This window comes from Nannizzia gypsea, genomic scaffold (genome assembly GCF_000150975.2).
Source record: "Nannizzia gypsea CBS 118893 supercont1.3 genomic scaffold, whole genome shotgun sequence".
NCBI lineage: Eukaryota > Fungi > Ascomycota > Eurotiomycetes > Onygenales > Arthrodermataceae > Nannizzia > Nannizzia gypsea.
The window spans coordinates 434,241-445,954 of NW_003345199.1; the positions used below are offsets into that span (position 1 = coordinate 434,241).

Genomic DNA, 11,714 nt, shown 5'->3' on the forward strand with positions numbered 1-11,714 from the left:
ACCGATGGACGGAGAATATGGCGGAAATAAGAGAGGGAGGCTGAGTAAAAGTGAGTAAGAGGAGGTGAGTAAGAGGGAGGAGGGTAGAAGGGGGGAGGAGGAGGATAGGAGAGGAGAGGAGAGAGCTATATGAAGGACATAACGAAGACGAGATCCAGAGCAAAGACTCTGACGATGGTTTATGACTCTGGGGGTGAAATCTGCTAAAAGTGGCGAAAAGATGTGGCGAAGGGATAGAAGAAAAAAGGCTTGGGCGGCAGTCAGGAGTTTAGGGTGGAGACAAGGAACCAGAGACCAAAGAAAAGGATACCGTACCTCGATGAGTCAAGTAGAAGGGTCGGATAAGCAGTATAAGAGGCAGCAAGGAGACGAAGAGTAGCTCGTCTGGCGAAAAAGGAGCGATTAATGCAGCATTAGCAGGATTAAAGAGGCCGGTGAAGCCGTGAGTAGATAAAAATAGGCAGAATAAGAGAAGAAGAAGAAAGTATAAAAAAAAAGAAGAGAAGGAGTAGAGAGAAAGAAGAAGAAGAAGAAGTAAGGTCTGCGTCTTTGATGTCTGGATAGAAAAAAAAAGGACGTCAGTCAGTCAGTCAGCCAGCCATTTAGTTTTGACAGACGGCAAGGAGAGAGAAGAAGCAAAGGGCGAAAAGAGAAGGGGAGGCTTTATGTGTTGTTAATGGATGACTCGAGGGTCGACGCCCAGCTTAGGCGCCAGCCCAGCCATCCATCCACCACCATCCACTACGGTCGAGCGTCCACCGCCCAGCCATCGCGCGAGGGAGCAGAGTGAGCGACACGGCCAGGCGCCAGGCACCAGGCAGGCAGCAGAGCAGAGCAGAAGAGCAGAGGATCAAGTGATCTCGTCTTCGTTCGTCCGCTTCGTCTCGGGCTGAAGGAGAAGGGCGCAGGCAGCAGCAGGAAGAAGTGAGCAGTGAGTCGAAGGGAGCCGTCCGACTGTCTTACCTGACACAGACCTCAGCCGGCGAGGGTTGACGAGGTCATCGAACCAACTCCAGCGAGTAGAAGATGCTGATATCGATGAGGAGTGGAGAGCAGAGAGTTATTGATGTTGATACCGATGTCGAAGTCGATGATGTTGGCGAAGTTGACGTTGAAGCTGGTGATGTTGGTGAAGTTGAGGTTGCGAAGTTGAGGTCGAAGAGACGAGGTCGAAGACACCAAAAGGGGAAAAGCGGGCTGAGGTGGCAGAAAAGACCGACCCCCCAAAGGAAAAAAACCTCAAAAGGGACGAAAGTTGCGTCTCTTAGTGACTTTACTTGCTTTAGTTGCTTTACTTTACTCAGTTACTGGTCAAGCCTTGCGCTCTCACTCCTCTTGGGCCTTGCTCTTTATCCTGGACCTTGACCACGGCTTGCGCTTTGCTGCCAAAAGTCTCCTCTGCCGCTGCTGCTGCTGGTTAACTAAGGCGACAAGCCACGGCTGGCCTTCCTTGTCTGCCTGCACTCACCGGCTGGCAAGCGACTTTGCTTTTGCGGGGAAAGTCGGTGGGCAGAGAAGTCACCGCAAGGAAAGCCAGCAAAGCAGCCAGCAGGGGGAGGCTTCTATTCTTGTATAAGGAGAAGGAGAAGTGAAGCTACCTTGCTGGTTACTCGACGGGTTAGTCCCCTTTAGCTAACTACTTCTTAGAATAGAGAGCCTGGTTGGTTGGTTGAGTAGCTAGATATACTCTCGACCATGGAGGATAGTGAGGTAGAGCTTGCTGAGGAGAAAGAGGTATATCTGCATACTTCCATTCCTTGGTAACCCGTGTCCTAAGTTCTAATAGACTGTTATCTAGTTTCGTGGGAGATAACTAAGAGATGCGTGGCCCGAGTGAAGCACATCATTCCATCTGCAAGACATCCACTCTCCTATGGAGTAGCTTGGTTATCCCAGAATCCCCATGAAGAGAGATGGATTCCTTTTTAACATCTTCTCACCAGGTCAACTCGCTCCCAGAAGCAGCTGGCATGCCGACTTGACTATATAACTAGCCTCCGAACATCCGACATGTAGCTAGTTACGGAGTACAGAATAACTCAGTTCTACCACAAATTAAGGGCTGCAGACCGGCAACGTGTTGCTATATTGTCATCAGCAGCCGACATCTCCAGGTACTCCGTAGTGGAGAAAGCCGAGAACGACACCTTGACAATCGTGGGTTAACTGATTTCAAAGCAAATAACCACGATGCGATAAGCCCTTGACTCCCTTGCGTCTCTCCCGGAGTATTTGGGCAGGTAGGATCCGCAGATTCTGTCCGGGTTAACTAACTAGATACCGGAACAACCGGCTGCAGGAAAAGCAACAGAAACAGGACCGTTTTGCGGCCGAAAAGAAGAAGAATCTTCATCCACACTACTCCGTACATACATCGTGCTAGCTACGTGGTGGGTCGGCCGGTCTCGCCTGGGACTCAGCGGGAAACTGTGCTTGTGAGCGAGGCTATACTTTCGGTAAAAGACAGCCCTGCTCTTCTGCATCCATAACTAGTTAGTTCGCTATTACTAGTTATGCAGCAGGTATAATAGTTATGCAACCAGGTGTGTTAATGTCGTTAAAGTCGGCCAGACGGCCAGGACCAAAGGTGTCAGTCAGCATCGCTCGACTGCGAAAACGACGAGACACAAGATCGGAAAACTCTGGCGATCACACAGCAGGGCATACTTCAGAAGGTTAGGTAACGGCAAGGCCGTTGTGATCCGTACAGGTTTTTTTTCGCCTCCCCCATAGCCTCACTGCGCAACCTTTATAAGACTAGAAAAAGTAGTTGTATGATCGAGTTCTCCGATGGAGTGCAGCTATTTGAAACTGTATTAACACCTCTGCCAATCAACGATGCTGTGTTACTTGATCTGAAATCGACAAATAACATACTTATTGAGACATGCGTTAAGCAAAGTTGGCTATTTCCATACAGATCAAATTCAGACCAAGATCAGCTCCAGATCGGAGAAACTCTCAGGGGCAAGCGACCCAAGGGCGAAGTTTCCGAGGAGATGGCGGGACGACCACGAGCGACTTCTGCGCCCACCGGCTTTCCCCGCAAAACCAAAGTCACTCCGGGTCACGTCAGCGTTTTTGCTTCGCGCGCTTCCGCGAGGTTCCAGGGTCGGTCGGCGGCCGGGGCCGGCGAGGCTTAGCCGTCACGTGGAGCCACAGATCTGGCTGAGGTAAGCTGAGACGCTAGGCTGAAAGGGGCATCTCAGCCGTAGACCCACCCTGGGCCAAAGCGGCCAATGGAAAGGATAGATTTAGTCAGCTTCCTTATCGGGCTAGATCGGTGGAAGTAGGGCTAACTTCAGATGGCTGACTCAGCTCCCGCCTGCCAACTTCAAAACTACAACCATATCAGCCTCCTTCGTCTTAACGACATCCTTAACTACATCAACAAACACGGCCATGGCTTTCCTCATACCAGGCCTCTATAAAGTCGTTAATACTCTCCTTAGATGCAGCACATTTTGCTCGTACTCCAACACTGCTCAGGGACCAGGGGCAAAGTCTAGTCATACAAATACGAGCCTTGACCGGGCTGCCTTTTCAGCCTCGTCCTCGTATGTCGCTCATATTGCCCTAAAAATGATACCATTCAGCCAATTGGAGCCTGTGCAGGTGTAAAGGCAGCCATGGGCTTTCTATGCATTCAAATACCCGCAGAGGCTCGGGCAGAAGTGAACCTCCAGTTGACCTCTCCGCCTTGAGGATGAGAAAAGAGAGAAAATAGGAGATAAGGGGGCAGCAGGCCAGCCTATTCATGATGAATGACCCTCTTCCCAGCCACGATACCCTACCAGAGCCTGTTGAGATATGAATATAATAACTAGAGGCTGCTCCCCAAGAAAACGTGCAATGAGATAACGAGCTCCCTGTTGCTCACTCAATCGTCACTTCAGTCTAGATGCAAGCCATTACTAAGGATACTCTAACGTGCCTGACGCCGCCTGGAAGGAGGATTACACGCGATCCACAGATGTTGAGCGGCTTCTATCCACCAATTCAGCCTTAGCACTTAGCCGAGGTGGAACATATCTTCTACAGATGCCAGGAATATCGTGGCCTGTGTCAGCATAAAAAATGTCAAGCTCTTCGAGGCTTATTCTATCTAAACAATGCAAAAGTCAGTAGCACTCTACTATGCCATATCAACTGCAGGCTCCAGAGAGAATAAGAAGAGCCGCCTCTTGTTTTCTCGTCTGATAATAAGATACAATTCCATTGTGATGGCATTGAGGATATCTTTCTTTCTCGAGGCACCCATCTCTTCGATGCCCCTCCAGTGTTACACTTCTGTAATGATCCATTCTTGGAATTCATTTGGGTTACATATCCTTATCTTGATATTTCAAGCCCGCACACAGAAGCCATAATACAGCATATTAACAAGAGTGGAAATGGGCCGGCTAGCCCACTCACCAGGCTGGTGTAGGAAATCATCTACTTAAAGGACCACGAAGCACAATTTTTATTTTTTTAGGATATAGTGAATATTCCAACGCGACATCAATTACGATGTCCATCAAGGCCCTGGCCCGCGTTCTCACACTGCTTCTTTGGATTACAGCACTCCTGATGTTAAGAGTCTACGAAGCAACAGGCACACTACTACTGCTTTAACGGAGATGTTGCACAGTGTCCTACCTTTTCTTGTTCTGCTCGCTTTAATAGTTATGGGATTCGCATTCGTCCCGTTCCTGCTTCTTTGCAAAGTTGATCCCCTAGGACTGGACCGAACGCCGTTCTCAGACTTTGGGCTATCAATTTCGGAGCTTATCAAGCTCATAACCTCTAATTATAATACCCTAGGCAAGTGAAGAGAGTCATCAGCAGCAGCCCGACGCTTAGAGCTCTATATGTCATTGTGGTCACTATCCTTCTTTTGAACACACTTATAGCACTGTTGAGCCTGAAAGTGAAGAATGCAGATAAACGTGCCAGTCTACCCCTTACGCAAATACTATTAATAACATCTCAAGCAGTTTATTATTTACTAGCACCATACCTTATGCAGTCGCGCCTGTTATGGCTTCGTCAAATGGCTTCCTTGCAGTGAGAGATTGAACTCGGCCCCCTTTGGCGCTGGGAGCGACGTCGAAGGGACTGGTTCCCCGAATGGTTCGCCTACACAATGTCCGAAGGGGAGAAGCGAGAGGGGGCTGCGCATATCGAGCAGAGTTCCCTTCGCTAGACACAGGAGAATAACTTTGACGAGGATGGGATCATGCACCAGGGGTCACCAGCAGGCCCGCAGAAGATATGTGTCGTCTGCTTTGCGCCTAGGAAGCTGTGTACAGGTTGTAGGAAGGTAGCAACTGGCCGAGCCATACGACAAGCTGCAAGGGGAAAGCAAAGGAGTAGGAGTCTATCTTCTGCAGGACATGAACATCATAATACAAATAAGAGATGCTATCAACCATTCAATAAATTACTTGATCACATCTTCGCTTGATCCAATGACGAGCGTTTACAGAGGCTGAAACCTTATTGGCACGAGGTTAATCACATGCCTGCCAAGGATGAAACCTTAACCTGATACAAGATTTGGCCGGGAGATGGCCAATCAAAAATTAGTTTTGTAGAAAAAACAACCAATGAGACTCCTATAAATAAGGTTTAAATTCACAAGCTTCTTATTGGATTAGTTAACTAATGACTCTGTTTTAATGACTTAGCTTAGGCTTGTGAAAATAAGCATCGTGCAGAACTCGTCAAGCCCTGGAGATTTGATAATTATCATTGAAAGCAGAGGAGTTTTCCCAGAAAAAGAAATAATTCTCTCTAGCTCTTAACTGTACTATGTAGCTGTGACTTACATAGGGAGTTGAGAATAAAAGAGATGACAAGAAGAGATCGTGCCCCTGGCTGACCTGTTAATGAAAAGAGGAAAGCTATAATATATATACAAGACAGAAAGGTATATCCAACAACCAGCATCGGCTCCTAACATCTACTCCTTATGCTTTGCCTCTTTTTTTACCTCTTTGACCTCCGTGGATGGTGTATCGGATGGTGTATCGGATGGTGTATCGGACAGTATTTCCTTGACGCTTGTTCCAGTTGCAGCAGCGACCAGCGCCCGACCAGACTGCAGTACCACTGGACCGGTACTGGCCATGATTAAGATGGCGATGAAGACCGTACATGCTGGATCAGCATAGTACTTTGCATGAGGGCTGCCATAGTGGTTGTGCTCTGAGTCGTGATGGGGCCGGTCTTCAGGGTGGTCCTGGGACGGGACCTTCCAGATGATGGCCGCCGATATTATCACGGCCAGGTTGTTGAGGGCGTCAGCGGCGACGTGGAGAAGCACTGCTTTCATTGAAAGCGCGGTTCCATGGGAGAGCTTCTCTTCATCACTTCTTAAATCGTGATGGTGTTCATGAGAGTGAGCGTGTGTGTGATCATGCTCATGCTCGTGGCTGTGACCGTGACTGTGTCCATGGCTGTGGCCGTGGTGATGATGACCGTCCGCCCCGAGAATACAGGCACAAACTACGTTGGTTAAGATACCGACACAGCCTATTATCAAGACCAACTGTGGGTTGTCGATTTCTACAACAGTCAGCCATACAATCCTTAAATATATATAAGGGGGTGGCACTTGGAAATGAATAAAGATGACGTACCATCAAGATGGACAAACTTCTCAAGGCCCTGCAGGAAGATGGCCAGCCCCAGGGCCAGCAGGAAGACGCTGTTGAAAAACGCCGCGAGCAGAGGCAGGACGTGGCGTCCATCCTTCTGGTCGATCCGGATAATTGCGGTGCGGTTTTCGGCGGCCTCGAGTTCGCTGCCCGTCTCTTCAGGGATCACGTCCCGCCCCAATGCAGATGCATGCTGAGTTACGTTAGCTTGTAGAATAAGAATAAGATGGCGGCGACGAGGACGACAAACGGCAAAGATAGAGAGGAGACATGGAAAAAAGGGCCGCTATACCTTTTGCGCGAGGTATGCTATGACGAACGATAGGAGATCACCCGTGTAGTGAAAGGCGTCAGCGATGAGGGCGAGAGAATGGGTCTTGAATCCAACAGCCAGCTCTGTGATGAGGAAACAGGTCGATACCGCGATTACCAGCAACAGTCGGGCTTGGACGGAGATTGAGGGCATGCTGCAGAGGAAAGCCATCTCACAGCGCAGGATTCCGTCTTATTCTCAGATGGAGAACAATGTAACTACCCACAGTCGCAGCGTCAACTTGTTATGAAAAATAAACAGATTCTGCAAGATAAGTCTGTTTATACTATTGGCCTTGCACGGTCAGCCACGATTCCAAAGGACGCAGAATACTCATAATACTAACTGACGACTGGCAAACGGCTTGACCCTGGTATCTATCAACGATCATGAGTCTTCGTACGAACCAGGCCCACGAGATGAACAACGGATAAAAACGAAGAACCAGTAGCCAGCATAAGAAACAAGAGCACAGGATCAAACAGGCATGATATATATAACTATAACGATGCAGCTAGGCAGCCAACTCCCCTGCTCACCCGCGAATACACGGGGATGAACAGCTGAGATGGGTGTGTCTATGGAGCACACAGGTAGTTATTCGCTATCTATGTGCCGTTGAGTGTGTTTGTCTACGGCTCAAAAGGGGAAGGCAAGGCGGGTGCAACAACGGCTTCGACTGCGCGAAACCAGTCGCCTTCTCGAAGATTGACATGGATCTCCCTCTGCAAGGATCCAGGAGGGGGGCGAGATAACGTAACTACTCGTCGATACATCCAGACCATGTCCAGGTCAACAAACGAAGTTACAGTTACGGAGTGTATGTATAGGTCGAGCTAGCCATGGAGCTACTTTGGCCCGCGTCGTCTTCCGCGTTGACGACAGGCCTGAGCCCTTGATCAAACTCTAACTATACATCAAACAGAAGCTTCCTCCCGCAATCGCATGCTGGGAGGCTTATTTCCTGCTCAAGGGGCCAATCGAACGGTAGGAAGAGTCGAAAAGTGGATGTCTTCTTGTTACTTGGGTGGTATGAGGTGTGCCAGGCCCTGGCCAGGAAACCAGCTAATTATCGAAGGTTGATAGCGACATGATCTTCGCAACCCCTGCAAATAACTCCAGGCAGACCGAGGAAGCATGCGAGTTACTTATCTAGCGCCCCAGAGCGACATGGATATATCTTGACGAATATCACAACCGTCGTTTCATCCGTTCCACTCTAGCTTCGTTGGCTAATTGCCAAAGTTGACACAAATGCCGGAGATTGTCCATATCCAACACACTTGGCCAGTTGTCAAAACATTTGATTGTGTACATCTAGGTAGCTATATCTCAGGCAGTCGAGTTTGCCCTGGTTGCTCAAATATCGACGAGATATAGGTTGTCGTCTCTCAGCATGGGCGTACAGTGCGACTTGGCCCGATAGTTGACTATCTGGTTAACTGATACCATGTCAGTTATTTAGTTACAGCAAATTCGACTTGCACAACCAAGGATATGACCAGCGTGGAAGAGTCGCAGATCGAGTAGTGCTACGAAAGACTGCAGCGATAGAAGACTACACTCCACAGGCAGGCACAAGCAGGCGGATGGTGATACATCGGCGAGCTTCGTCTCTCTGCCTTGCCCTGGCGAATGATAGTTATTGAGCTTGATATTGATGCTAAGAGTTTCGATGCTCGTAATCGCAGCACCCAACAGCAACAAGTTGCGCGCTTTCAGTGATCCGGCTGAAAAGGTTGTTGGACTTAACGGTTACGCGGTATTAAATTGACAATAATCAACTGGTTAATTGGCTGTTTGTTGATTCTTTGTCGGTTAATTCTTTACTGCCTCGACAGGAGATACCCCGAAACATGCAACCTGTCAAGCCCCAAGTTGCGCTGTACGGCTTTGTCAGAAGCGAAAGGATACCCCGCAAGCGCAGAGAAATGAGAATGAGAATAAGAGCGCGGGACGTTTTGTCTTCTGTGCTACTTGAGCCAAGCGGCACAGAATCGGCGTCGCTCTTTTCTTTGACCGGCTTCAGCGATAGACTGTCTCGATATATCCATCGCCATTATCGATGTTTACCATCTCGGGTGAAGATGGACATCGCACATAGGCCCTGAACGCAGACAGTTAATGACTGTTGTCGCTATCGTAAAAGTGAAGCAGAAGAAGTACACCGGAGACGAGCTATATAAAGGCCATGAAGAGACTCACTTCAACATGATTCTCTCACGTTCCTCATCAGCATCCTCTTCTTCTTACTCCCCTTCAAGTCTACAAGGCCGCTATCATCACCATGGTCAAATACGCCCTTCTGCCCTTGGTGGCCGTCGCCCTTGTCCAGGCCGGTAGCCCTGAATGGCACCATTCCAGAACCCCTACCTTTTCAGTTGACCCGAAAGTTCACAAGGGCTGCACATCCTGGATAAATGTCGTCGATGCGGCGGGAAAGCTTACCTGCGATGCCTTCCTGGACACCATCAACGTCGCCAAGAGACAATTCATCTTCTGGGTACTGTTTACACCTGTTCGGCTTGCTACGTATTGAGCTGTCCACCACACTAACTACATAAATGCGCTGCAGAACCCCCAGCTTAATGGTGACTGCTCAAACATCCAGAGCAAGGCGTCTTACTGTGCATTCCTGCCTTCTCATGCCACTAAGCAAGCTCGCCAGCGTCCACCCCCAGGGCCAAATGGCCCAAAGCCTCTTCCGCCAGGTCTCTTCCAGGACGGGTTTGAGCTTGGTAACAGGAATAGGAAGCGTAGTGAGCCCTATCCTGCAAAAAAATGGGATGGGCCTCATGGACCGAAAGAAGGTCCTCCACCGGGCTGGAAACTCGGCGGGAATGGTGGCCATGGCAAGAAGCTGGTCGCGAAATCACCAATGGCTACTGGAATGCCCTCGCATACCATGATGATGAAGCACATTGGAACTGGCATGCCAGAACCGCGCTCCGAGCCACCCTTCATGCCACCACACATCCCTAACCTACCCAATGAAATGACGAATAACAGGGCTGCCTACCCTACCACTATGACCACCGAACTGAGACCACCTGCTGCTACCAACACCAAGCGCGATGCCAACGTCCCTGCCTCTACCCCCAGCCCCGTCAGTATTCCCATCCTGGGATGCAAGCAATTCCACACCGTCAAGGCCGGAGACACCTGTTCCACTGTCGTCAAGCAGTATCCTGGACTTCGTCTCAGCGAGTTGCTCAAACTGAACCCGTAAGTGCGCACCTTTTGCTTCCCCATGATTATACATGGCTTACCAACGCCTTCCAGCAACCTTGGTCCCGCCTGTCCTGCCCTCCCTGCCAATACCCGAATCTGCGTAAGAAGAGACCCAAGAACCGGCTCATTAAACACTCCCTCTGCTGCCGTAGACATCCATTCCCGCGATGTCCAGGACTGGCCATCTCCCACCAAGCCAGGAACTAACCCAGGCTGTAAGTTATCTCCTTCGATTCTCCAAGATCTAGCTCAACCAGGCTGCTAACTCGACCTAGGCAAGTCGTTTGAACTGATCAAGAAGGGAGACACGTGTGTGGGCGTTTGCAGAAAGCATCATATCGTCCCCGAGATGCTCATTAGGTGGAATCCAGCTGTCGGACGTGACTGCGAGATGCTTGAAGTTGGATACTATGTCTGTGTCCGTATTTGACAAGCCATCCTGCGGCTACCAAGTAGCTGAGCTTTAAGACTGCCATGCCAGCTCTTCTTCTATATTCTGTCTTTCCTTTACTGTGCTCTTTCTCTTCTCCCTAATTGTTAGACCCTGTGTCTATCCTTGATTCTCTTTGCTTTAGATTTAGAAATTATCATACTTGCCCATAACTGGGCATTTTTTCAGAAGGGTATCTATCACCGTCTATCAAATCTCAAGTGTCCATCCGCGAGTAGACCTAAGTCTCAACTCTGGCTTGCTGGGTATCTTCACACCAATTCTGACAGTGAAGTGACTTTTGCCTTTCCCGTGACCTCAACTTCGACTTCAGCTTCAGCTTCAAGCATCTCACCCTTTTGACCGACAAACAACTGCATCTTCAACTTAACGCAGCCTTCGTGTTTATCTGGCTGCTGTTGCTGCCTGCTGCGAGCTTGGTCCGCTAACTAGCTAAGTTAACTAGTTATGCTGCTGTGCCGTTGCTATCCCGCCGAGGCTGAATACGATGGAGGACTCCATCGCCAGCACCAACTCGACCAGCCAGCACCAGCCAGTCTGTCACCAGCTGGGTCGCTCGTTTGACTAGCCGAACCTCCGAGGAAACTCGAATACAACTCTAGAACTGCTTATGCGGTCTTTGATGCAGCGCTGGCCGCCCAGATCGCCGTCTGCACTGCGGCGCGCCCTCTGGCTGCGCCCCTGAGTTAGTTATATTTAGACATCCCTCTATGTTTTTTACTCCCACCCCAGTCAGCTCATAGGTTAACTCGTCAACTAACCAGCCAACCAACTGGCTAGCTAGTTAAACCGGCCAACTAACTAGAGCGTCTGTCGACTGTCGACTGGCGCCGTAGCTTCACGATCCGCTTGCTATTTATTCCAGCCGAGACGTCTAGCTATCCAAGAAAAATGCTCGTTGGCAGCGAGAGACGAAGAGCTCTGGTCGAATATCCGGGGTGTGTGAAGTCAAAACACTACGGCGAGAGGAAGCATCGAAGCGACGGCGACGTAGGTATGTAGGTAGCGGAACTAGCTGGTCAGGGCAGATCGGATCCAGGTCGAAGAGGCTGCTGGCTCAGCGAATCGAGGGCAC

General features: G+C 49.7%; 3 protein-coding genes across 3 annotated transcripts; 1 reads left to right on the plus strand and 2 right to left on the minus strand.

The window, feature by feature from the left end:
- Positions 1-975: 975 nt before the first annotated feature.
- Positions 976-1,746, minus strand: MGYG_03594 (hypothetical protein; the record flags this gene model as incomplete). Its single annotated transcript, XM_003173371.1, has 3 exons — positions 976-1,197; positions 1,469-1,562; positions 1,688-1,746. 3 exons carry the CDS (start codon positions 1,744-1,746, stop codon positions 976-978), a joined length of 375 nt encoding a protein of 124 aa, XP_003173419.1.
- A 4,201-nt stretch (positions 1,747-5,947) lies between these two features.
- MGYG_03595 (hypothetical protein) lies at positions 5,948-7,110 on the minus strand (the record flags this gene model as incomplete). Its single annotated transcript, XM_003173372.1, has 3 exons — positions 5,948-6,519; positions 6,627-6,837; positions 6,937-7,110. The coding sequence occupies 3 exons, from the start codon at positions 7,108-7,110 to the stop codon at positions 5,948-5,950; spliced, it is 957 nt and encodes a 318-aa protein (XP_003173420.1).
- Positions 7,111-9,244: 2,134 nt separating this feature from the next.
- MGYG_03596 (hypothetical protein) lies at positions 9,245-10,618 on the plus strand (the record flags this gene model as incomplete). Its single annotated transcript, XM_003173373.1, has 4 exons — positions 9,245-9,460; positions 9,533-10,182; positions 10,240-10,403; positions 10,464-10,618. The coding sequence occupies 4 exons, from the start codon at positions 9,245-9,247 to the stop codon at positions 10,616-10,618; spliced, it is 1,185 nt and encodes a 394-aa protein (XP_003173421.1).
- Positions 10,619-11,714: the final 1,096 nt, after the last annotated feature.